The 27450-nt window shown below is 41.4% G+C and overlaps 1 protein-coding gene across 1 annotated transcript; it reads left to right on the top strand.

Annotated features, from left to right (window-relative positions):
• The first annotated feature begins 1415 nt into the window (after nucleotides 1-1415).
• fem1c (fem-1 homolog c) lies at nucleotides 1416-19246 on the top strand. Its single transcript, XM_061767912.1, has 6 exons — nucleotides 1416-2764; nucleotides 13996-14165; nucleotides 14250-14438; nucleotides 15722-16233; nucleotides 17398-17574; nucleotides 18064-19246. Exons 1-6 carry the CDS (start codon nucleotides 2221-2223, stop codon nucleotides 18326-18328), a joined length of 1857 nt encoding a protein of 618 aa, XP_061623896.1. The 5' UTR covers nucleotides 1416-2220; the 3' UTR covers nucleotides 18329-19246.
• The last annotated feature ends 8204 nt before the right edge of the window (nucleotides 19247-27450 follow it).

Raw genomic sequence — 27450 nt, 5'->3', positions numbered from 1 at the left:
CTTCCAGCCTGCCTTTCTCTGCATCCTTCCTTCCTTGCTTAAAACTACTTTTCTGTTTACCTCCTTTGACGCCTGTCCAATAATCTAGAATCCACTTATTTGTTTGTTTCTTAGCTCAAATTATTTGCTATTACAGTATCCATGGCACCTGTAAGTAAAATAAGGAAATAAGCAATTTAAAAGGTGTAAACTTACTTTGGTCCCATATGAAATGTTTGAAGTCTCCGTTCGTAATCTCGAAATTTCGGAAATTGGTGCGTACGTCAAACTATACTTGCTATGCTTTATTTGTCCTGTAGAGAGCGATGCAACCACATTTGCCAAATCCTTCCACAAAAAAAAAAAAACAGTGTCAAAAATCTGGTTCGATGGATACAAAACGAACATAAACGGATTCATTTGCGGTTCTTTTGTTGTTGCTGTTTGAACATTTTATTCAATTATTTCCGGGCGTAGTATTTGTTTTTTCGCTACTGGCTTACGTCTGGCGTGCTTGCCGCGCTGCTATTGGAGGTGCGGCACGTCAATCACCCGACGGAGGAGAGAAAAGGGGCAGCGCTGCTCCTCTACTCTGCTATTCGACGCCAGCCGCGTCGTGATCTTCTGTGGATCCGTGGGTGGACAGCCGCCTACCCCTGTTTACTTCACCGTCACCACCACCACCATGTTTGGTGTCAGTTTTACTACACTGCATGTGTGCACAGCTGGGTGATTTTTTTTTTTTTTTTACTAAACAGTTCAGAGGGCACTGGGGATGTGTTAAGTTATTGGAATGACTGAATAAACTCTGTTCAACTATGCCTATTGTGAATGTGGTTCTTAAATTAGCTGTACATAACATTTACATCTTATCAGGGATCATAAATCCTCTTAAAGGAAAAAACAATTGTATTGTTAAGCAACTTTCACCTCAGACCTTTTTTTTCTTTCCCTCCTACTGCCTTCCTTTGTTTTTCCTTCCTTCCAGCCTGCCTTTCTCTGCATCCTTCCTTCCTTGCTTAAAACTACTTTTCTGTTTACCTCCTTTGACGCCTGTCCAATAATCTAGAATCCACTTATTTGTTTGTTTCTTAGCTCAAATTATTTGCTATTACAGTATCCATGGCACCTGTAAGTAAAATAAGGAAATAAGCAATTTAAAAGGTGTAAACTTACTTTGGTCCCATATGAAATGTTTGAAGTCTCCGTTCGTAATCTCGAAATTTCGGAAATTGGTGCGTACGTCAAACTATACTTGCTATGCTTTATTTGTCCTGTAGAGAGCGATGCAACCACATTTGCCAAATCCTTCCACAAAAAAAAAAAAACAGTGTCAAAAATCTGGTTCGATGGATACAAAACGAACATAAACGGATTCATTTGCGGTTCTTTTGTTGTTGCTGTTTGAACATTTTATTCAATTATTTCCGGGCGTAGTATTTGTTTTTTCGCTACTGGCTTACGTCTGGCGTGCTTGCCGCGCTGCTATTGGAGGTGCGGCACGTCAATCACCCGACGGAGGAGAGAAAAGGGGCAGCGCTGCTCCTCTACTCTGCTATTCGACGCCAGCCGCGTCGTGATCTTCTGTGGATCCGTGGGTGGACAGCCGCCTACCCCTGTTTACTTCACCGTCACCACCCCCTCCTTTCCGGCGCTGAGGTCCTTGTCCAGCTCTACACGGGCCACTTACGACCATTTTCATCGTTATTTACTTATCGGCCAACTCGTTTACGTTTGGTCGAGTTAAAGCCTGGCGAACGACGTCGAGAGTATATCTCGGAGAGGGTTAAGCTAGGCGGGGTGGTGGTGTTGGTGTTGTTGGCGGTGGGGGTGGATTTCCCCGTTTCCTTCGTTCCCGGCCCTGGGGGAAATACCGTACTCGACGTCATACGAGTAATGTATCGGGACTATGACACGCGTGGGAAGTAGCTCGAACGGAGGCCGTGCTTCCCGGTGGCGGAGACATTTCTCGGGGTGATTGTCGACCAGGAAAGGGAGCCGGAGAGCGGCTAGGCTAGGGCCAAGCTAGTTGGGCTAGCTGGCTAGTTCGAGGAAGTTGGGCGAGCCGGGACAAAGAGTTGAAAATCGAGCCTTTGGCTTTCAAATCCGAGGCGGGTGAGTCGCCGACGTTCGGATTCTGAAGAGGAGGACAAAGATTCAGCAGCTGTGAACAAAAGGCTCCCCTTCCACCTGCTTCTACCGCGTAACTTTCACGGGTATCCCCTTCTCTCCTCCCCCAACATGGATTTAAAGACGGCGGTGTTCAACGCGGCAAGAGACGGGAAGCTCCGCTTGCTCGAAAAGCTCCTGGAGAACAAAGACGTACGCGAGGTGACCAAGCTGATGGGCGAGAAGACGAACGGCGCAACGCCGCTCCTCATGGCCTCCCGCTACGGCCACCTGGACCTGGTGGAGTACCTGCTGGAGTGCTGCCGTGCGCCCGTCGAGGTCGGCGGCTCGGTCAACTTCGACGGGGAGACCATCGAGGGCGCCCCGCCGCTGTGGGCCGCTTCGGCCGCCGGCCACCTGAAGGTAGTGCAGTCGCTGCTCGGCCACGGAGCCTCCGTGAACAGCACGACGCTGACTAACTCGACGCCTCTGCGGGCGGCTTGCTTCGACGGCCACCTGGACATCGTCAAGTACCTGGTGGAGCACAAGGCCGACCTGGAGGTGGCCAACAGGCACGGGCACACATGTCTGATGATCTCCTGCTACAAGGGACACAAGGAGATCGCGCAGTACCTGCTGGAGAGAGGCGCCGACGTCAACAGGAAGAGTGTCAAAGGTAAGCCCACGGCCGTAACTGAGCGTGCCTTTTTCTGCCAGATGAGGAGAAGCTCGCAAACTGAGAACCACCATTTACTGGTATGCAGTGCTATTATAAGAAATGTACTCATAGGGGCCCTCGATTCATGATGGGATTCTGTTCCTGCGTATTTCCATGACAAACATCTTTATGGCTTAAAAAAAATCGATATAGTTTAGTGACGTTTTTTGAGAAAAAATAGCAGTGTACACATGAATTGTATCAAAACAGTAATAATGCAATAAAATGGAACGTGAAGAAATAAACCTGTTTTTCCTTAATTGCTACTTTTCCCACTTCATTTTAACTTTAACTTAATCGTCACTGCTTCAATCACAACTGGACTGCCCTAAACCACGCATGGTATCACTCTTTTGGGATGCAAAACGGCAATTGTTAAGATGGATTGCAAAGAGGCCCTGGAATCTCTCATGTTAATATTACATCCAGTAGTCAAAGTGGTTGTGGAGGCACCCGAAGACCGAATGAGGTTGTGTTGTTTGTTTAATTGTTAGGCGCTAAATTATTGAGTGTCTTTGTAAGGAATGTATGTGGGATATGTTTAGCGATGGTTTTTCAACCTTAACATAGATGGCCTCTCTCACCCCTCTTTCAAACCATCCGTCTTCTGTGTCCAGAATGTGTATACTGTATATTTTTTTTCTGGTTATGATTAATTTAATACCCTGAGAATGTAATTACCTGGATGAACGAGAATATTCACAGGCTTTTATTGACTACTCTTCAGTACAGTACATATCGTAGAAGTACTACGCTCTTACCGCGTCGACAAGTTTACTGTATGACGACGTATTGTTACTACAACCCCAATTCCAATGAAGTTGGGACGTTGTGTTAAACATAAATAAAAACCGAATACAATGATTTGCAAATCATGTTCGACCTATATTTAATTGAATACACTACAAAGACAATATATTTAATGTTCAAACTGATAAACTTTGTTTTTAGCAAATAATCATTGATTAAGAATTTTATGGCTGCGACAATTTCCAAAAAAGCTGGGACAGGGTCATGTTTACCACTGTGTTACATCACCTTTTCTTTTCACAACATTCAATAAACGTTTGGTAACTGAGGACACTAATTGTTGAAGCTGAATTCTTTCCCATTCTTGCTTGATGTAGAGCTTCAGCTGTTCAACAGTCCGGGGTCTCCGTTGTCGTATTATACGCTTCATAATGCGCCACACATTTTCAATGGGAGACAGGTCGGGACTGCAGGCAGGCCAGTCTAGTTCCTGCACTCTTTTACTACGAAGCCACGCTTTTGTAACACGTGCAGAATGTGGTTTGGAATTGTCTTGCTGAAATAAGCAGGCGCGTCCGTGAAAAAGACGTTGCTTGAATGGCAGCATATATTTCTCCAAAACCTATATGTACCTTTCAGCATTAATGGTGCCTTCACAGATGTGTAAGTTACCCATGCCATTGGCACTAACACAGCCCCATACCATCACAGATGCTGGCTTTTGAACGTTGGGTCCATAATAGTCCGGATGGCTCTTTTCCTCTTTGGCACGGAGGACACGACGTCCACAATTTCCCAAAACAATTTGAAATGTGCACTCGTCGCACCACAGAACACGTTTCCACTTTGCATCAGTCCATCTTAGATGAGCTCGGGCCCAGAGAAGCCGGCGGCTTTTCTGGGTGTTGTTGATAAATGGCTTTTGCTTTGCATAGTAGAGTTTCAAGTTGCACTTATGGATGTAGCGCCAAACTGTATTTACTAACATTGTTTTTTTTAAGTGTTCCTGAGCCCATGTGGTGATATCCTTTACACATTGATGTCGGTTTTTGAAGCAGTGCCGCCTGAAGGATCGAAGGTCACGGGCATTCAATGTTGGTTTTTGGCCTTGCCGCTTGCTTACATGCAGTGATTTCTCCAGATTCTCTGAACCTTTTGATGATATTATTGACCGAAGATCAGGAAATCCCTAAATTCCTTGCAATTGTACGTTGAGGAACATTGTTCTTAAACTGTTTGACTATTTTCCCACGCACTTCTTCACAAAGAGGCGAACCTCGACCTATCTTTGCTTGTGAATGACTGAGCAATTCAGGGAAGCTCCTTTTATACCCAGTCATGGCACCCACCTGTTCCCAATTAGCCTGTTCACCTGTGGGATGTTCCAAACAGGTGTTTGATGAGCATTCCTCAACTTTTTCAGTCTTTTTTGCCATCTGTCTCAGCTTTTTGGGAACATGTTTCAGCCATAAAATTCAAAGTTAATGATTTGCTAAAAACAATAAAGTTGATCAGTTTGAACATTAAATATTGTGTCTTTGTAGTGTACTCAATCAAATATAGGTTTAACATGATTTGCAAATCATTGTATTGTGTTTTTATTTATGTTTAACACAACATCCCAACTTCATTGGAATTTGGGTTGGAGTTTGTTACATGCCGTTCATAACCTCAAATCATATATCGCAATTTTGGAAACAAAGGACCAGCTCTACTGGTATACCATTTGTTATAAACTGACTTCTGCGGTGTACTCAGTTTATAAGCGTTCCATTCCAGCAGCTTAACATGTAACCCACGCTAATGCAGTAGTAAATATTTGTATGACAAACAAATGTAGACCATAATTATATAGCAATCAAATGAAAATCAGAAAGTGTGTGCCTTCTTGTGGTGCATGATAAGTCATTGTTATTCCTAACTTTGAAATGTCTATGCCAAGACAGCTCTAAACTGTGGTCCCCCTATAGTATAGTACCACTAAAATCATAAAAAAAGATACCTTTACATGTACATTTTTGTAATGTTCATTGACACGGTCAAAGAGGTATTCATTTAACATTATTGTATTCATACCGAGAACTGTTTCTAATATTTACCCCTCTCATGTAGCTAAACAACATTTATAAAACAAAACAAAAAACACCCTAGACTGGTGGCCCCCCAGGGCACGTAGACAAACAATCATTCACATTTGTACCTTTTGTGCTTGTTCTGTCTGGTGTACCAGTCTGGAACAACAAAAACAATAGGCCAAGCAATTGCATGACTCACTCAACTAAAGTGAACAAGTCACGGTAGAAAGTATGTCATCTTGCAGAGCTTTATACTAGACTTTACACCGATTTTATCGGCCTGATCGGTATCGGCCGATAAGTAGCATTTTATGCTGATCGGTTTTAATGTCATAATTCGCCAATCCGATCAATGACGTCATTGATCGGCTCCGCAAAAGACATTGACTCCGCGTCGCCATCGAGCACAGTATATTTGAATCCAAAAGCTAGTTTATTTTTAGCCTTAGACTACTGCAATAACATTTTGTATTCCAATACCACCACATCCCGTTTTTTACGATCATTGGACTTTATCTTGTCAACTCAAAGGCGACCGGATACACTCGTTACCACGGAGACACTCGTTACCACGGCCACGACAACAAGAGTGGATCGCGCCGACTGTATTACAAGGACAAAATGGGGGGAAACGTGTGTTGGTGGTCACCGGTGCTCAGGGCAGGAGAGGATGTTCGTTTAAGGCTTGCTGAAGGTATGTTCACTTACTTTTAATACGATACGGCTCGCAAGCAGGCAACAAAAACGTTACGTAGCTTAGCAAGCTAGTGCTAGCGCTAATGGTTGTACGTAAACATGCCGCCGTTCTGTCGAATCATGCTGTAAAGTTTCGGTGTGGGTGAAGTAACTAAATTGCAATCAAGTAATTTAATTACAGTAAGTTAGCACCCATTATTTCTGTCACGTTGTAATGTTGGTTTGACCTGACTGATTAGAATACACGATCTGACTAGAGCAGTGATTTCCAACCTTTATGGAGCCAAGGAACACATTTTACAATTGAAAAATCTCACGGCACACCAACAAACAAAAATATCACAAAAAGTGGATACATTAATTACTGTATGTACTTCCTGCCATCTAATAGAAGAAATAGAAAATAGATGAACAAAGATACATTATTTATTGTAAATATATATATTTTTTGAGCAATTAAGTACACAAGTGCATACAGTAAATGAACAGGTCATTTAAATAAACACATTGGTCCATCTTGTGATGGGATCGGTGATGGATTATGGTTTTTTTTAAACTCTGTGATCGGCCCCAAAAATCCTGATCGTGTAAAACCTACTTTCTACATCTACTCAAGTGTCATCAAAACTGGCAATGAATCGCTTTATTTAGACCGGTGCAGATATCATGCGTAGGTCGCGTCTATTTACATGGTTACATTTGCGACCCATATGCCATGTCACTGCATTTACATTTACAAAACACCTGAAAAAAAACGGACACACAACTACTAGGAACATGACGAGATTTGCCACAAATGACAATCTGTCAAGATTCTGTGTCTAATTGGAATGGCTACTTCAACCGGAGAAAGTAAAATAATTTCTCACTGCAGGAAGTCCTCGATTTCCGAAGGAGTTCAGTTCCTACGCTGGCGACGTAACACGAATTTCCGCGCAAGTCTGATTTCACGGTTAAAGTAAAAATTTACGGCAAAATACTGTTATGGGTGTTGTCCCACGTGATTGTGACAGCAAGCTCAGTGTGTGTGGGCGTGTGCATCAATGTGTGAGTGAGACGGGACTGCGCAGGCGTTGTCCGGCGGGACTGCGAAGGAGGAAGGAGTGCGCGCCAGTGCGAGTGTGTACAGTAGCAAGTGTAGTGACGGCAACCGGGGAAGAGTAGCGATTAGCGGAGTACCCGTTGACGTTGAAAGTGCAGAGGAGCTAATAAAGCCATTAAAGCAGCAAATCGGTGCCTCGTGCCTTTATTGTTGCCGCCACCCAGCTCAGCTGTGCAACGGGAGAATGGAGTCAGGTGACCGTAGCAGGAAAGGTTAACAGTTCGTATAAAGAAATTAAAATAAAAAAATAAGATACTGTACTTACCATTACTGCTGAGAGTGTGAAATAAGGAGGGCGAAAAAGGCAAAGATAGTCCCGCCACACAAACACAGACAAGCACTATGCACTAGCTAAGCAGAAACACTATGGTGCTGGGACAAAATGGCGGACGAGGCACGGGCGTCGTAAAGTCGAAACGTCGTAGGTCGAGTGCGTCGTAACTCGAGGATTTCCTGTATATCTCCTCGACCGTCTCATTTAGTCTGCTACCCGGGGCACCCCTTCTCCGATTGGCTGAACCTTTTCAGTTAATAATATCCACCAATGGTTTGTACAGGACAAAATTCCAAGATGTTGACACGACAAAATTACGTGAAGTATCCAACAGTGTAATTTGCCAATTTAATTAGCGCAACTGGAATATTATCGGTGAGAATAGCAGTGTGGGCAGTAGAATAGGTCATTTACTTTAGTAATTAATTGGTTTTTTTTCCTGAATTTATTTGTTATGGAGGATTTTAGACTCATTTGAAGTGCACATGCCGTGTTTTTTTTTAAAATTATTTTTACATTTTTTTTAAAAGAACATTTCACAAAGATGGCGGCCACTTGTGACATTACTACAACAACATGGTCATCAATGATTAGGAATTGAAAAAAAATCTGGGACACTTTCTATGGAAATGTATGGGAATTAACATTAATAAACTAGGAATTTACAAATTTGAAGGCTGGGTTGAATCGGGAACTTGAATATAGTTGGGAAATATTTAGCATAATCCTGGCAAAAAACTGATTTCATGCAAGTACAGTGGTACGTTGACTAAAGAGTGCCTCAAGTTTGTGAGTTTTCAGAGTTAAGAGCCGTTCCTTGATCTTTTGAAGCCAAAATTTGAGTTGCATGCAAGCTTCAGGTACCCCACCACTCAGTGAAGTGCAAAAAAAAGGTTCTAAATTAAAAATCTATTTTGTGTGGATGTCTGCTTATGTCAAAATGTTTATCTGCATGGTCGATTACAATACAATTCTTCAATACAATTACCCTCAAGTCCCATTTAATTTCCAGGGTTAGTTTCCAATTTGGAATTTTTCCATAACTCCCCTTCTTAGCTTCTCATTCAATGTACTGGAAACTTGCTGGCCTTTTCCCACCCCTTTGGAACCCTGTCAAGAACACACACCACACGCTCCATGTGCTATCTACAAATAACTGTGACGCTTAGCTAAAAACCATCAAGTTGGAATGTTTGGCCACCACGATCAAAGATGTCACTGTGTGTGAGGAGATGATACTTTCACTTCATATAGATTACTCAGGCCAATTGCAGTTGTTGGAAATGTGTATTGATTGCTTGTTGGTGCTGCAAACACGCTCTGCTCAACTTTCAACTGTAAATCACATGCAGTCCTACATCTATCATATGCCCGGTTCGGCTCGTCCAATACGTGTCCGCTTCGCTTGGTGTTGTGTAGGGGTCTGGGTCCACATAACAAAGACACTTCACTTTAACAAAGTTAACCCTTTATTAAACAGCAGCAGCACATGTTATTCAGCCTGTGGCTCACGCTACATGACCGATATTGGAGCACATGCTTCCTGCTAGTTATATATCCACAAAGCTTTACGTTTCAACAAATCACAGTAGCCTAAATGACAAATACATAACACTTGGGAGTTTAAATCATGACACCAAACTGGTCTACAAATTGTGGCATGGAAGGATACATTTTTAAGGGTGTAGGCGACGCGAGCTAGCTTCCCCCTACCTACTGTACTGGTACAAATGAGCCAAGTAATCATCACCAAGTAACTCAATTATGCTGGTTAGCCACCACTGGAAGGAATGCGCTCAGTTGTTATATGTTCGGGAGGGGCGACTCACGCCAGACTGCTGTTTTTTCAAAACTGAAATGGTGAAAAACAGTTTAATGCTATATCTCCACAAGTGCATACTACACAGTTCTCAGTGTTTGCATGTTTTCAAACATGTATAATGTATTTGAAACCAATCTGAGAATTCACTTTACAGGGTCTTTAAGAAGAAGGGGGTCGACTGGTTAGAGCGTCCGCCTCACAGTTCTGAGGAGCGGGGTTCAATCCCGCCTGTGTGGAGTTTGCATGTTCTCCCCGTGCCTGCGTGGGTTTTCTCCGGGCACTCCGGTTTCTTCCCACATCCCAAAAACATGCACTGTAGGTTAATTGACAACTCTAAATTGCCCGTAGGTGTGAATGTGAGTGCGAATGGTTGTTTGTTTGTATGTGCCTTGCGATTGGCTGGCAACCAGTTCTGGGTGTACCCCGCCTCCTGCCCGATGATAGCTGGGATAGGCTCCAGCACGCCCGCGACCCTCGTGAGGAGAAGCGGCTCAGAAAATGGATGGACGGATGGGTCTTCAACAGCAAAAAGCATGCATCTCTAAATTTTGCCAGCTTTTAAACTTTTTTTTGTTGGAACGGGACAAAATTGATAATCTTAGCAGACATCATAAAGGGGTCTCTTATGCCAACTTCATCTCGAATAGAAAAGACAAAGCAGGGGTACACACATACTGATTTTTAACATCTAGATGTTTTCTTTGTTTTTGTGAGAGAGACACATGACAAGGAAAAATGTCAGCAAGTGTGTGTTTAGGGGACTTGGATTGTTTGGTGTACTCTGTATCTGCTGCGTACGTTGCCATTGAGAACTCTTGTCATTTCTATTGTGGTGAATAAGTTGTGAGACACGTTTTACAAATACTCGACACACCTGTTGCTCTTCTTTTTGTGTCTAGAAAGAGCTGCAGCGAGCTTGCTGATTGCCCGTGGTTCGGTTTCATGTCACAATCACGGAGTTCCTGGGTTGGCCACATACAAGGTTTTGCGATCTTAAATGTTGAACAGGTTTGAAATACAATTACAATCATTTTCAAAGCAGATCAGGGAGGAGAAATCACTCTTTGCCCACCACACACCACAGGATAATCTGGTAGGATAATCTTTTAGAGACATTGGATTTGCCATGCTTTGATCGTAAATTGGAGGGAATGCTCAATTTTGGCGAGATTATTGGTGAGTGTACCCAGCTTCACATGCTAGCATGCCACACTGATTACCTTTGGTCGATGGTTTACCACCCTGACCGTTATATCGAAAAGTGGAGTTTTTTGATCATTCTCAAATCTTGGCTTGACTTGTGTTTCAGGGCCTTTTGCACTTGGGGTGGGGTGGCAAGTCCTTAACCCAAATGAGCACAGGATGCTGCACAATAAAACCAGCTCAAGGGACAAAAGGCTTGTACCTTTATGAGCGAGCTTAAAGATAACTTTGAGGCAAACCCGTGACATAAATGAACAAGCACATGTTAGTGTTTAGGACAAAGCAAACCATCCAGCAAGCGTGTTGAGTTGAGTAGGCAATGAATTAGCTAGGAGTTATCTGGACAGTGTCAGTTACGATTGTTTCCTTTATGCAATTCACACTACTACGTTGTATTTGAATTAAAACAGTTAAGATGTGACTTAACTGTAGACTTCATAGCTTTCATTTAAGACGTTTTACAAAAACATTACATTTAGGAATTAACAGCGTTTTATGTGGAATGATGCATCTTTCACAGGTATCAGAAATTATACAGTTTCCTCAAGTATAGGCTGTCCCTTTAATTTGTGCTAGGTCCCATTTATTCATCTGGTGTGTCAACCTCGTAAGACCAATAAATACCTCTATCAAATTACCCCCCCACCCCCATCAGTCCCAAATATGTTTAGCTAATAGCTACCATATTGTTCACACACTTAAATGTGTTAGTTAACTACTGAGCCCATTTGAACTGTGACTAAGCAAAACAGCTGGCGGAAGAATATACAGTCTCTCAGGTGAATTAGCATGTAGTCTTACTACATTCTAATTGAGTTCCGTGAGCAGTATGAGAGGTGAATTAACTGCGTGCTTAATGACAATTTGTGTTTAAATCGACTGGTCATTGATGTAACGGCCCCGTAACATTGTTGTTAAAACGCCACTTCACTTGATGCAAATTGTAACATGTTATGATTGTTTTACTATTATTCCAAAATTGTGGTTTGTATAAAGGCCTTCCCCAATCTGTATGCGCAGTTTCTTTTGAGAAAATGAGGGCATAAAATGGCTGTAATTGTCAACTGGTAGAAGTCTTATTTTTGTGAAACTGCTTAAAGCTAAAAGAAAACACACTTCAGTCACACATACCGTTTTATTTAATAGCCATTGTGGTGGTGTATATAGGCCAAATCATAAAAAAAAAAAAATTCACTAAATATGCACCTAGATTTCAGTCTACCAATTTGCTAAGTTGTCACACCATTTGTCTTTGTGCCTCGGAGAGGTGAGATTTGATTGTAAGCCATATTAGACAGTTGCCATGGTCACAAGTGTTGTCATCCTGTAAAGTGGATGGGCGGTGAAAGAGCATGTGTACTCGTTCACGCAAGGTACGACGTTTGCTTATCAGCACGGCGACGGGAATAACTGGTCCCTCCTTCCGTGGCCGGAATGTTGGCCATCTCGGTCTGCCCTGAGATCGGGCTGGCGGCAGGAGGTGGGGTCACCGCGCAGACAACGGTTTTAATCAAGAACATCCCTAACTCCTAAATCAGGTACAAGCTTGTTGACATTAATCCTCAAATGCACTCACTCAGAGTCGTTGAATAACATTATTGTTGCTGTCAGTCCACTGGAAACAAGTTGCATCAAATAACCTTCTTTTTTTTATCCCCCACCCACCACCGTTTTTTTTTTTTTTTTTTTTTAATGCTGAGAAGTCCAAAAATACCTCAAATAATGGTTGGTATGTGGGTCAAATCCAAGCAGGAAATGTAATATTTCTGCTGCAGTCATTCAAGGCGAGTAGAAGCAACTGTTCCTGAATTGCCCACCCTAAATAAAAATATGTATAACACAAAAATCTAAAACAAATGAAACATTGGACAAATAAAAAAACATGCTTTATTTTAAAATCAAACTAGGAAAGATAAAATGGTATTCATTTAACAATGGAATTTATTATTGTTGGACATTGTAGTGGTGTTTCTAATATTTTGTCCCTCTAGTGTCGCTAAATAGGGGAACAAAAAGACTGCTATATGAACCCAATCCATACAAATGTAAAAGAAAAAGAGAAAAAAAATACATTACAAATAAAACAATGTACAAAAGGTCAAAATAAAAGAGGGTAAATAGTCAATTACATTGGGGAAAAAGTACAAATATATCTAACACATTTATGAATAAAACACAATGGTCTTCTATAGTTTTGGATTTTAGTAATACTATGCCATGTGGTATAATTTGGTACAACAATTTGGGTGTTTAGAGCAGCAATTATACAGTACACATTGTAGTGCGTGTTGCTACTTGCTCAGAATACCACACAGTCCTAAATCCCTGGCCCGCCAGGTTTTACCTGTTGATGCGACCTGGCTGCCATGCAAAAGCAAGCATGACTCAGTGCGTAAGGAGAACACGTTGTTAGCCCGAGAAATCCCTGTCAAGCTGCGGCGAAAGCTTGGAATTCGGCCATTTCTTGTTGGAATGAGAATTTCCTGTGGTGACGCGGCTAGCCAATGAGAAGCATCTTGTTTGTGAACCAATTATGAATATAGTCAATGTAGAAATACAGGGGAGCACTCTGTTTGCAACCGAGTTGTACGGCTGCGACGTATCCCGAATTTGTACGTAAGGTGGAATGTGCCGGAGTCTATCACTAACCTGCGCCAATTCACGAGTAAAAGAAATTATTTCTTGGCCATAAATGTAATACAATCAAATAAAAAAAAAACAGCATGCCTTCTGGTGCCGTGTGACCACGTATTCTTGCCCCGATGCGGAAAACAGTTCGTTGCACGCCGGTAGAACTTTGAAACATTGTATGTCGGATGTTTAATAAAATAAACATTTTTAACCGGCGATAGAGTTCATATCAGATTTCACGATGACAGAGATTTAATTTTAGTCAAACTTTAGCTGGATAGAAAAACAAATACTCTGATTTTCTGTCGTAACTCTAAAAAAAAAAAGTAACACAAACATTTTAGTTTCTACAAGTCACTTCAAAATTTGAGTTAATTTGAGCGAGTGTTATGAGACTTTGAAATGATGTAAAAATGACTTCATTTTCTGTCAGAAGACCCCAATCAACAACCAATTGCACAAAATAGACTGAGGTATTAACCCGAAATTCATTCATTGCCACCCCTAAAAAAAAAAGCCAGGGAGAAAGGCTCTCAGGGTTTGACATGTCTTTTCCTCAGAATATGAACTCCTATAGCTCAGAGTTGTTGAACAATGAAACCTTTTAACAATTTGGTTTTGGGGCTTTTCTTTTAGGCAACACGGCACTTCACGACTGCGCCGAGTCGGGCAGTCTGGAGATCATGCGTATGTTGCTGCAGTACAGGGCGTCCATGGAGCAGGACGGCTACGGCATGACGCCACTGCTATCCGCCAGCGTCACGGGCCACACCAACATTGTCGACTACCTGACCGCGCACCACCAGGTGAGGCTTTCCAAACCAGGACACGGCGTCTCGCTTCTGATCCTACTTCCAAAAGCAAAAATGTGACTTTTCTCTCTTGCTTAGACGAGCCACAAGGAACGCATCGACGCCCTGGAGCTCCTGGGAGCCACGTTTGTAGACAAAAAGAGAGACCTGCTGGGAGCCTTGAAATACTGGAAGAAAGCCATGGAATTCAGATACATGGACGGCAACAGCGTGGTCCATAAACCTGAACCCAAGCAGCTGATTATGGCGTACGACTATGCCCGGGAGGTGAGTCTTTAAAACTGCCTTGTGCAATAACGTAGGGCTGGGGACCAGATTGTGTGGAGATGAGTTATTGTTTTTATTTTATGGGGAGTCATCAAACTTTGCTTGAATACTCCCGCCATCCGCAATGATGGAAACAAATGTTTCACAATTCATTTTCAACCGTCTGTCTAGTATATGTGATTTAAATGGCAATCACACCAAATCTCTGACATGTCCACCTTTGAAGGACCCCATAAAAGAACACCATCCATCCATCTATCCATTTTCTTAACTGCTTCTCCTCACGCGGGTCGCGGGCTGCTGGAGCCTATCCCAGCTATATTCGGGCGGGAGACGGGGTACACGGTAAAACAACACATTGACCCTAAAATTGCAGTTTTGAATGAAAATGGCGGACAGCCTGTCTTTTCAAGCATGGTTTCTTGAGACTTTTTGTGTGAATTTACTCATATAATAGGCACGTCTACCAAATGTCATGTTGCCAATCGAAACTCAATGCTGGGGGCTTAGTTTTCATTTCGAAACATGACGTATGGATATTCTCCGAGCAGTTCCAAGAGTTTTGGTTTTCATGGCAAATCCTCAAATCCTTTGCTGCCAAGCTCCATCCACGGCCTATGATAAAAACTACTTTTGCCATTAAGAGTCATTCTTCCATCTAGTATGCCTGGTTCAATTTGCTGAGTAAAGTCCTTCAAAGAAAACTTGAAACGTGTCATCAAATTGTTTTTTTGTTTTTTTTATATTCATGCATCCTGTCGTGATCAACATGCAGATTTCGTGTCACTGGTGCTAGATGGTAATATTTTGTAACGCTCGGGCTGTTGTTTTCATGTAGCATGGCGAATCATCAAACGTCCCCGCCAAGCTACGGCCACACCTTATGCAGGGCTCTAGAGCGTGACCAATATGGTCGCACGTGCAACCGAATTTCTCAAATGTGCGCCTAAAAAAAGGGATATCTGGTGGTGCACGCCAAACTCAAGGTTTTGTCCTCATTTTCCGTTCAGTTCGGTGGTAGACACTTGCTTTTCCGCCACCCAGTACCCTGTTGCCTATTGTTGACCAACATAATTGAAAGGTCAATTGGACACACTTGTACGCAGATGACACAATTATGACACACATTTGAGTGTGTTGAAGCCCTACAAAATGTGATTTAGAAGTAAGACGCCATGTAATTTCATTGGGGTTCTCAGGCCTGAACTAAGGAGTTTTAGGAGGACTTGAATGGTCCCTGCATGGCTGGGACACATGGAATAACCTCGCCGCCCATTTTCCAGGTGACAAATGCTGAGGAACTGGAAGGGCTCATATCAGACCCCGACGAGATGCGCATGCAGGCCCTGCTCATCCGTGAGCGAATCCTGGGCCCGCAGCACCCGGATACGTCCTACTACATTCGGTACCGTGGCGCCGTCTACGCCGACTCGGGCAACTTCGAGCGCTGCATCAACCTGTGGAAGTACGCCCTAGACATGCAGCAGAGCAACCTGGACCCCCTGAGCCCCATGACGGCATCCAGCCTGCTGTCGTTCGCCGAGCTCTTCTCCTTCATGCTGCAGGACCGCGCCAAGGGCCTGCTGGGTACGTCTGTGTCCTTCGAGGATCTGATGGGCATCCTGTCCAAAAGCGTGCTGGAGATTGACCGCGCCGTCCGCCAGAGGCGCTCGCTGCCGCCGGACCCAGCCCAGCTTAGCAAGGCGCTGTCCATCATCCTGCACCTCGTCTGTCTGCTGGAGAAGGTGCCGTGCACCGTGGAGCAAGACCACTTGAAGAAGGAGACCATCTATAGGTACAGTGGATTCCCGCAGAACACACCAAATTTACTAACGTACGAGGGGCAGTCAAAAGTAACGAGCCCAATTTCATTGAAACTACAAATGCATGGAAAAAATACATATACAAAATTAAACAAACATTTCTTAAATAAAGTATTTGAACAACATACCGTGAAAATTTCAGAATCGGTTATTAGTCGGTTCAATTGGGCACATTATTTTTTTGACTGCCCCTCGTGTAAAGACTAAGGATAAATGGCACAAAGTACCTGATGAAATCAAAGCCATTATAGTTTGTATTTTACAATTTATACAGGAAATACTTGAAAACCTCTCAAAATGAAAATGAACAGAAAATGATTCATACAGAAAGTGCTTCAATTGCTTGAATATGAAATGTATTTTTTAAAATGCAGTTCATTTGCATCTTTTAAAGTTTTAAACAAAGTTTTCAATATTTAAATTCATACAGAAAGTGCTTGGAATGTTCAGGAAAAATGAATATATATTTTTTTAAATGTGTGTTTACAATGAATACATAAAATACTTAAATTCTTGACGATTCAATTTATTTTAAAAAGGTTTAAACAATAGTTTTGTTTGAAAGGTATGTTTCCATTTTTACGTTTTAACGTTTTACGTTTTGTACAGAAAGTGTTTAAATTACAAGAAAAAATGTAATTGAAAAAATTATTTCTTATAAAAAAAATACAATTAATCAAGGTTTAATTTCTTAAACAATTCTTTCAAATATTTTACAATTTGCACAGTGCTTGACAAATTGCTTAAAATTAAAATGAATGGAAATGTATAAATGCTCGAATTATGTTCTTAAATATTTTAGAATTTATATATGAAATGCTTAAAAATGCTAAAAAAATGAAAATGACTTTAAAATGTTAACATTCTTGAAAATTCTAATATAAATATAAATGATGAAACACTTAAAAAGAAATTGATTAAGTTGCTCAAAGATTTGTTTTAATGTTTAAGTTGAAATATTTTACAAATCATACAGAAATTAGTTGTAAAACAAAATGAAAATGTTTTAAATATCTACTATCATTAGCACTCAAAAATTGCTCTCATTTTACTTGATTGCAAAAGACAATGAAAACGTTTTTTTTTTTTTATATAAATATAAATTTTACTTCTTGTCTTCTCTTGCACACGTGCAGGTTTCTAAAGCTGCAGCCGCGCGGCAAGAATGGCTTCAGTCCGCTCCACCTCGCGGCCGACCGTAACACCACCTGCGTGGGCCGCTACCCGGTCTGCAAGTTCCCCTCGCTCACAGTCACCGCCATCCTGCTCGAGTGCGGCGGCGACGTCAACAGCCGAGACGACGACGACAACAGGTCTGTCTTAACCACCCTCGTTTCTTTCTTTCCATTCATTAATTGTCTTAAAAATAATGCTTGAATGTTAATGTTTAGTTGAACAATATTAAGTTCCTTATATTGCAGCAAGCACATCAATTTAAAAATAAGGTACCTAAATTTGTGAAAACAAACTTTTGTAAAAGATTAAATGCAAATATATTTTACTTAAAAGAAAAAGACAACTGAACTGTACTCAACAAATTTACTGTACTGGATTTTTTTTTTTTTTTAATTAAGCAACTATATCATAATGCACAGTTGAACATTTAAGTAATTCTTTTGTGTACCACTAGAGGGAGGCTGCGTACCTCTGAGAATCACATATCTTGATAAAGAAATGTAGTTGACTTGAAATGTGCTTGAAAATTGCTCAGCGAGAGTTAAAAAGTTTTTGGAGCCCATTGTTTGAAACCACTATGTTTTACCCCCCCCCCCCCCCCCCCCCCAACCGCTGCGGCCTGCCAGCCCACTGCACATAGCCGCGTCCAATGGCCACGCCGACATCATGAACCTGCTGGTGTCGGGCGGCGCTCACTTCGACAGCACAAACGCCTTCCGGCAGACGGCCTGCGAACTCCTGGACGAAAAGGAGTTGGCGCGCAACGTCGTCCAGCCCATCAATCACACCACGCTGCAGTGCCTGGCCGCCCGCGTCATCGTCAAGCACGGCCTCCGCTACCAGGGGAACATCCCGGAAAAACTGGAGGCCTTCGTGGTGCTCCACAGATAATGACTGGAAACGGATAAATAAAAAGCGGATTGAACTCCAAATGAATTGAACAAACAGGATTGGATTAACGACATGGATTTATGCTTTTGTTTTTTACTTTTTAGGTTTTTTTTTTGCTCCGGAAAAAGAAACGTTTTGGCATATTCACACAAATGCTATTTATTCTCACAGAATGACACTTGAGAGATTTTTCTCCATGCAACAAAAACTTTTTTTTTTTTTTTTTGGGGAACATTTGCTGGGATTTCAGGTCTTTCATTTTTCTTGCCAACAACTTTCTCAATCATGTTTTTTTTCTCTTTTTTTTTTTTTTTTTACAAAGCTGGTGTGGATTCCACAGAAGTCATAAAAAAAAAAAAGCTTTACATTTACGAGGCTGGCTTGGGGGTCCGCTAACACCATAAGTGCTTTATTCTATTCCTTCTATGCACAGGCTAGGCTGTTGGAAAGAGACTGTTTTTCATTCACTCGTCTGTGCAATATCTCATTTGTGTTTACCTCATCGCTCCCGTCGGGACTCCCATTTTGTCCGATCCCAAAATGGCCGCCGCTGGACAACAGTGTTCCGACATGGCTGTCGCTGATGGTCCCCCCCCCCCCCCCCCCAATTCACAACAGTAATGCTTTGCAAATGATCACGTTTGCACATTCTCGCTGTTTTTAAAAGACGTGTGGCTTGAGGAGGGCAGAGAGAAGAAAAAAGGGCTTTTTCGTCATATCGCAGTGGATACATTTTTTTCCCCCGTTTTTCTTCCACCGAACAGTTTGAAATAGGGGAAGAAAAAGAGTATGACGACTCCCAGGGGAAACTTGGTCTGAATCAGCACTTTACTCTCAACGGAGATTAAGATTGGTTACGGCATTAATCCTGTTCACATCTTAATGAACCAATTTGACAATAAAACCATGTTGCACTTGTCCACGTTCCTGTTGTCATTTTGTGCAACTTCCTGTCTACGTTTTTTGATGTATCAACCGGAATTGAGAAATATTCTATCGTAGATGTTTCTACATAGGCACACTGATTTTTTTGCGCACATCTTTAATTATTAAATGTTTGTAAATAAGACTTTTGCTCAGAGTGCATCCTAAAAATCTTAAAGATGCCCGACTGGTTGTCTGTCCCACTGACGATGGTGGTTATTATAAATGTTTAAAAAAAAACAAAAAAAATATTTTTAAATGAACAGTTTAAAAATTCATGCGGAATTTTGTTCGAATGCTTGAGAAAATATCCAAAATATACTGCGGATGGAAATTTCATCTTTAAAACGTCTTAAGTTAATGTTAAAAGAGCTTGATTTTATTTTTTTAATTATTATTATTTGCTCCAATGCATCAGAAATTTGTAATCAATACTGAAGGATTTTGTCCAAGACAGAAAATATCAATTATGCAAATGACAATTTGTTTTTTTACATTGCTGTTCTGCTGCTCTTTGTTTTTGTTCATACGGAAAGTGTTTCAGAATTTTCAGAAAGACATCGGAAAAAAATCTTAAAATATTTTTTTTTTTCAATTGACACTGAAAGTGCTTTTTTAAATTTGTTATTCTGCATCAGAAATGGCAAAGAAATAGGAAAATTAAATTAAAAAATGTTTAATGTATACTGGAAGTTTTTAATTAGTCATTTTAAAAAATGAAAGAAAAACAAAAAAATATGAGTGACATTTTATTTTTACTGTGAGCTCTGAATATTTTTGTCATTTTATCAAATACATCAGAACATCTCAAATATGAAAATTACTTTTTTCAATGATACTAAAAATGTCTTAAAATTTTGAAATGTGAGTTCCGAAAATCTCATAGACAAGAGAATGACAATTTGAAAAAACATAATACTTGAATGTGCTTAGAAATTTTAAAATGGAAAAAATATTAAATGACAAAAATGATTGATATGATGCTTAAAAGTGCTTGGAATCTGCTAAAATGTTGCTTTATTGCAACAGAAAATCCGGTAAATGCCGTTATGCCTCGATCAGACTGCATGATTTTAGCCGCGATATTGGCCCAATTAGCTATCGCGGCCGATTTCCCGGCTCGCGCCCGACATATTTTGTTGGGAGAGACAAAACCTCTTGTCATGCGACATAATCCACGACCAACGATTTGGCCCTACGATGCCAAAGTGAAAAGTCTAGCATGTTAGATAAAAATTTTTGGGTGGGGATATTGTCTATGTAGTGTGACATATCAACAACTCTCAGACAGCGCGCCTTGACGACGACGGCCACACATTTTTCCTCACTTTGACGGGAACGTGACTGGTGCCAGTTTTTCTGCCTCTCCAACAGTCTTTGATCTGACAAGATAAAGCCCAGTGATCGTAAAAGACGGGATGCAGTGGTATCGGAATACGTCATGTAATGTTGCAACTGTCTGCCCGAGATCTGGCAAGATTTTATGCCAGTAGTCTGCTTTAGTGCAATAAGGAAAGACCAAATTTGTCTTGTAGTCTGATCCAGGCATTAAAAGAGAAATTCTTAAACCTTGGCAGAGTCCTGTGATCCCGACACCTGTGGAAAGCTCTAAACCAATTCTTGTGTCCGGAGAAACCTTTAACCTTTAAACATCACACGGGCATCTGCTTGATTCCGAGAAGCGGCCACAATAAAAACATGCTTGTGATTTATTGCTTATTTGTGCAGTACGACTAGAGAGCCACTGCTGATTTCCCGCGCTAAAAGTCACCATGATAGTTTTCAATATTACTCTTTGGTGTATTTCTACGTCACGTGGCTGTTTTTGAACCCCGCCCGTGATATAAATAAACCTTGGAAGAGGTCACGTGGCCGTGATTCATAGCCAGTCAGCTGTGAACTGAGTGACTCGTCACAACACAAACGTGCGTTATCGCGAGATAACCTACATAGGCTTTGTTTAGGTGCGTGTTGTCGAATCAAAGCGTATCTGGAACGCGGTGACGCGAGGGCAAAGTCAAAAGGGCAATTTTCCACTTTTATGTGGATGCCTGTTTTCCATGTTGCTGTATAAACAGCACTTCCACAGAATGGGAGAGATCAGGTCAACCTGGCAATTTTCTGACTTCAAATGTACTAGAAGACTATTTTTACCCACCTGTAAAAGCCATAATTTGTCCCTCCCCCTGTTGCTCTTATGTATTAATGACACTGACACAGAATTGGGGGATGAAGTCAAACTGACCATTTTTAACCTTTCGAGACAGTCTTTGTAAAAGCCAGCAGGACACGGAATCGGGGAGGGGCGAAGTGGAACCGACAGTTTCATCCTTCGGAGCTAGAAACCAAAGCCCCCCCGTTTACACTGCCTGTAAAAGACAGCTGCTATTCCAGGTCGCTGTATGAACGGCGCTACGACAGAATTGGAGGATAAAGTTGACCTGGCAAATTGCCACCTCGAGAGGTATTATTAGAAACGAAGCCCTGTGCATACTGCCTGCAAAGCCATTGTTTTTCCACCTGATTTTTTTTACATGCCGCTGCTTTGTAGAACTTGAGATTTCACGGAATCGGGGGAACGAAGTCCACCTCGCGATTTTCTGCCTTCAGAGGTAGTATCCTATTTTATCCACCTGTAAAGCTGTCATTTTTCCAACATGACACGGAATGGCGGGAATGAAGTCAGAAACCGCCTTTGCGCTGCAACTACTACTGCTACTGCTTCTGTAAAAATCCCATGAAAGCGGATGACGACTTCGGCGGTAGTATCAGAATCATATGAACGCTAGCATTTTCCGTGTCACTGGTCTGTTTAAATCCAATTGTCACACACTCGGGACTGGTTAAATCAAAACAAAACATCGATTTACGCGCTTGCTGGCTTCCCCCAAATTGTCGGAACGCTATATTTCTTTTTTTGTAGCTTGGCAATACGTTTTTGTTTTCAACTAACTCTTCCTAAACTTCATTTTGCGCTTGCGATGCTCTCCCAGATGTTCCACGGTGAAACCAAACCTGCTTTTAAATATGGCGGCCTCCATCACTTTCACACACGTCGCCAACAGCACGAGCAGGCAATCTGTTTGTAAATCAGGCGTTTAGTCTTCTGTCCCTAAAGTGCAGTTGTGGCTTTTTCCGCTGATCTGAGCTCAGCCTATGTGTGTCGAGGCTTCTATATTTAGTCCATAATAATGCCCGTTTGGAAAGGTGCCCTACATGAAGCCTGGCCCCGCCACGTGTGGGTACCTGCTGGGACTCTGTCACTAGACCCTGTTCCTGTCTCTCCACTGTCTCCAAGTGACATCCATTGTATATATAGCGCACCAATAGAATAGCTGCAACCAGGGGTGTAGCACCAAATTCTGGGCACCCATACAAAAGCCTCCTGAGGGGCACCCCAATAAAGTACAACCGAACTCAGTTTTGCTCCCGCTGCCTTTTTAAAAACATTCTTTTAGCGCGCATGCATGCTACCGTAGGTTTTAAAATAGCGTATGTTTCACCATGCCTGCGCCCAATAATAATGAATTGAAAGTTGTAAAATAATCCAGGCAATATACATTGAAAGTCATTTATTATGTAATGTGGATTTAGGATTTCAAATATATTTGATTTATTAAAGAGTGTAACAAATCAATAGTGTAATAAAGTATTACTATAAATGAAAAACATTCAATGCAATGTTGATAGAGAAATCTTTTGAAATTAATACTCATTATTCAAATGAATACAATAATACAATCTGATGTCAATAAGGATTTAAAAAAATATCAGACATGCAATGCAATGTGGATTGAGAGGTTTTATATTTAGAAATTTACTATAAAAACATTAAATACATTTTTGTATGTAATATAATAAAAATGAAATGCTGTGCGGATTAATGAATTTTACAAATCTTTTAAGAAAAAAAATCATACAAGTTACACAAAAAATACTACATGCAATGCAGTGTGGATCGAGGAATATTTGAAAACATTAATTGTATTAAAATTAATATAAATTGCCCAAATTTGATATGAAATATGAAGAAATACAATGCAATGTGGATTGCATAATTGTTGAAACAAATGTATTTAATTTTAAAAATCAGTTATCAGGATTAATGTAGTTAAAACACCTGCAACACAATTTTGAGAATTTTGTAAGATGTTTTATTTTTTTAAATTAGTATAAACAAGTCAAGAAATTATTCATTTGCAATATAATAATAAATACTATAATTAGTTCATTAAAATTAATGTATGGAATGTATATACTTCAAAAAGTACTAAAATAAAAAAGTAAAGTACTCTGACGAGCAGCGACCCAACTAAAGTGGACTTATTTTAGGCCCCCAGCCCACAGTGTGGAAACCCATGAATCAAGTAGCAAGTGTGCACTGCAAAAAAGCTTTTCGAACGTAGCGTGCTCGGTGTCCCCTTTCACGCGCTGCAGCAAATAAGTATTAATAGCTTGGGATATACGCACAGACACCCAAATGACTCCTGCACATTTCATTTGCCTTATGAAACCCGAAGAAACGTATCGGCTAGTCGACGACACCCCCGGGTGATATCTTGTTTTAATATGTTAGTTTATAGGATTATTTGAACATCTCCCGTATGTTTTGATAGCTAATTTGTTAGCCGATTCATTAGTTAGGCTGGAAAAAGGATCATGAAAAAACTACAGGGATAACACAGCCCATCTGTTTTTGAGTAACCATAAAAGTTGATATATTTTGTTCATTCATTTTTTAAAAAGATTGTACGACACAAACTAGAATTAATAAAATTATGAAACTTTATGAAATGTATTAAAACACCTAATACAGACATTTAAACCTGTATTGTTTATTTCCAAAATACATAAAATGTGTATATGTAATATAAATAATATATATTAAATATTTTATGCTAATTTGAATAGATAAAATATGTTTTGGGGAAAACTTGGATTGCGTGTCCCTTAATTATATAAATGTAAATAGAAAATATACTATTTAATTGTTGCAAATTTTAACAAAAATGTTTTGAATCATTGATTCACATTGTTGTTTTTTTATATGCATTCCAATATATAATTTATGCAACTTATTTCATTGTATACATTTTAATATATTTTTAATCGCTTCACATTGCATGTTTTTATTAGTTTTATTTTTTATGTAGTTATGATTTATTCTACAATTTTTACCACACATATACACATTTTAATGAATACACTAATGTGTTATTTTTTCGGCATTTTTTTTTTTTTTTTTTTTTACAATTAATTTGAATAAAACAATTTACTTTCCATGGTCCTTTTTCCAAATGTACTTTTCACCGTTACAGTGACCAACAAGATTTACAGTTTACAGTTTGCTTTCTTTAACAATTGGTTTCCACTCTGTGACTTGCAAAATTGGGGTACAACCGTATCAACCCTCAACTCCACAGCCGCCACTTCGCTGCGGCGGCCCTGAGTCTCCTGTTGAATAAAATCTTTCTTACCACAGCCAACATGCTAAGAAGTAAAAGCAGGAGGACCTTGTTGTCCTTCACTGTTGTTGTTTGTTCAGCCTGTTTGCTTCTTGACTGACGTGTTCAATGCGGGGTGGATTCCAGCGTTTCTCGCCGTACTAGTTTGACATCGGAAGCCGTTCCAAATTGCACTGAGGCCGCCTAATTGTGTCATGGTTGTCCTGAAAACGGCCGTTTATCCAATCAGATCGGAGCACCTGCTGAGTGGAAAAACAAGACGTCGAGATGGACTCAGAACGAAGAGAGCGGGTGCAGAGGGAAAAAGGTGACCCATGACATAAGAGCTCAAATAGATGGGCAGGGTATTCAAATGCAGATCAATGGGGCTGTGAATCCGATACCCGTCTGGACCGCGGTCCGCGGCCGGGCGACTCATCACTTCCAGTCACGTGTGTGTATATTATGTATATATTTAGAGAGGGAGAGTGAGTGATTGCATGCTTTCATCAAGACCGTCTGCTTTTTGAGTCAGCTGTCAAAACAAGTCAGAGATTTAGCTAGCGCGATGAATCCGAAGTTCAACACGGGGACGTGTGCGGTATTTCAGGGGTCCGGAATATCCCTCCAAACCTCACGTTGGGAAGTTGGGACAAATGATCAGGATTACCCATTGACCCAAAAATGGGTGGACATGTCTGTCAAGACAAGAAGCACGGGAAAGTCTCACGCTGAATCGCAAAGTTTGAAGATTCATCGTGAGTCCCACTGGAAATTTTATAACAAATACATGAATAAATGATCCCACGCTACCACTTTGGCCGAGTGTCATGAAATTGGCTGGTCTCAAGCACACCTGCGCCAAATTGAACAGGAAGTCAGCCACTTTTGTTTGGTAGCGTTGTAATTCATTTGAGGGACTTTTGAATGTGCTTTGGTGCTGCTGTTTTGGCTAGCAACCGTGTTCAAGTGGTTATGTACTGCATACTGAAGTGAAGGATTAGAATGACAAATGTTAGGTGAGAAAAAAATAAGCCGTCGTACACGGCCGTGGCTGCTCCTTCACTGCATCCCTTTTCTTTTCTTCCTCATTTTCTCTTGCGCCCACATCTTTAGCTGTGAGTCACGGCAGTGAAACGCTGTGGTGGGAGTGTACAATAAGACGGACAAGAAAAAGAAGGAATGCCCCGGCGCAGAGGTCGGAATTCTCAGAGTGAACGTAGGCAGACCCGATGAGTCACCCGCTCAGCTTTGTGCCAGATGGTTTGGCGTCGGCGATGAACGTGGGCACCGACCGACGGCGTTATACTCACTGGAAGCAACATTGGGTACACCTGCACCGTCTAAATTGGCCTTCACAGAGAGATAATAAACCTTTTCAATTGACACTGGCAGAGAGGTACTTACAGGTAACTTGGAATGTGTACTTTTTAACTTCTTGTGCACAGTTGGTGGAGGGCCTGCTTACCTGTCTCGTGTGAAATTAAACAATCAAAGCCAGAAGGTAAGCAGAGCTGCAGTGTCAGCGAACAGCGTTACCACGGTTAGCTTCTGTTAAGTGGCACATACTCAGATGTGGGGGTGGCTGGGAGATATTAGCATTTTGCTGCCTCTCTGTGTGAACGAGGCTGTTCCGTGATCATCTTTGATCGACATGAGCGCGTGCAATGAAGACACAGGTCGAGCACTCGTAAATCAACACCTCCGTATCCAAGTTGCGACCTTTATGCATTGCAGGTGATCTATCAAGCTATCGCGAGGAAGCAAATCCCACAGTTTAATCCCACAGTATCGCTTCCCCCGCCAGCTGACTTTGATTTAACACAGCTTGTGCTATGCTTGTGCACCACCGGTGTTACCTAACAGGGAAGCCCCCTCGTGCACAGTCATGTGATGACATCCGGTCCAATCGCCGTCTTTGAAAAGCATGAATGAGATAACGAGAACACGCCGGGTCGTATTCAGCAAAATCACAGCCGTGTTGTCCACAACGCAACGAAACGGTGATATAATTGTAGTGTACAGCGAAAGGTCACATCACAGACCATTGGGTTATTGAAGCTGGTGGCGGTGGCGTAAAGGCGCGCCTCCACACACTTTTCTGTCTTCGGTGATTCCGTTATCGCTGGAAGAAAGAGAATCCATTGGTGAGCTGATTTGATTTTGAGCATTTTAACAGAACCAGAAGTTGGGCGCAGTACCAAAACTGACCTGTGATAGGCAGCACGGTGCCACAGGGCATCCAGATTGCCGGAAAATACCACGAAGAAGGAGTAGTAGTAGGAAAGGAAATAGAAAATCTTGAGAAAAGTAGGTAGGTAGGTAGGAAAAAGTGGGATGGTATGTACTGTAGGTACAGGGAGAGGTAGGCTGCCACACACGGCATAGGAAGAGCAGGGAGACATGGCATGAACAGAAAGGAAATTACTCCGCAAAAAAAAAAAAAAAAAACTCCACTAAAAGAATAATAAGTGAAGTAAGGCTGCGGTAGACTCCAGTTTGTCCAATGAGGACGAGCGCTAGAGGAAATGGATGAATGAATGAATGTCGACTCACTAATCTTTAGTAGATATGAAATACTGTCATTTGTCCACCAATTTGCCACTATGATTAGTGAGGTTAGTGCAGTTGGTTAGTGTTAAAAACAGCTGGTCATAGTCATGACACGCGCACACATATCGAGTGTCTACAGAGGCCATGTTGGATCTTCCGGCCCGCTGCTAGTGGCCATCTCGAGCGATCGTTGACAAATGA

This window comes from Phyllopteryx taeniolatus, chromosome 3 (genome assembly GCF_024500385.1).
Source record: "Phyllopteryx taeniolatus isolate TA_2022b chromosome 3, UOR_Ptae_1.2, whole genome shotgun sequence".
NCBI lineage: Eukaryota > Metazoa > Chordata > Actinopteri > Syngnathiformes > Syngnathidae > Phyllopteryx > Phyllopteryx taeniolatus.
Note: the sequence above shows the minus strand (reverse complement) of the source record. Positions and strands in the feature narration are given on the sequence as shown.

What these genes read in the sequence shown, in the direction of transcription:
- fem1c (XM_061767912.1), top strand. Translation starts at nt 2,221, where the DNA reads ATGGATTTAAAGACGGCGGTGTTCAACGCGGCAAGAGACGGGAAGCTC. An exon ending in CGTACGACTATGCCCGGGAG is followed by an intron (nt 14,439 to 15,721) that starts GTGAGTCTTTAA and finishes CCCATTTTCCAG; the next exon opens with GTGACAAATGCTGAGGAACT. An exon ending in CGAGACGACGACGACAACAG is followed by an intron (nt 17,575 to 18,063) that starts GTCTGTCTTAAC and finishes GCGGCCTGCCAG; the next exon opens with CCCACTGCACATAGCCGCGT.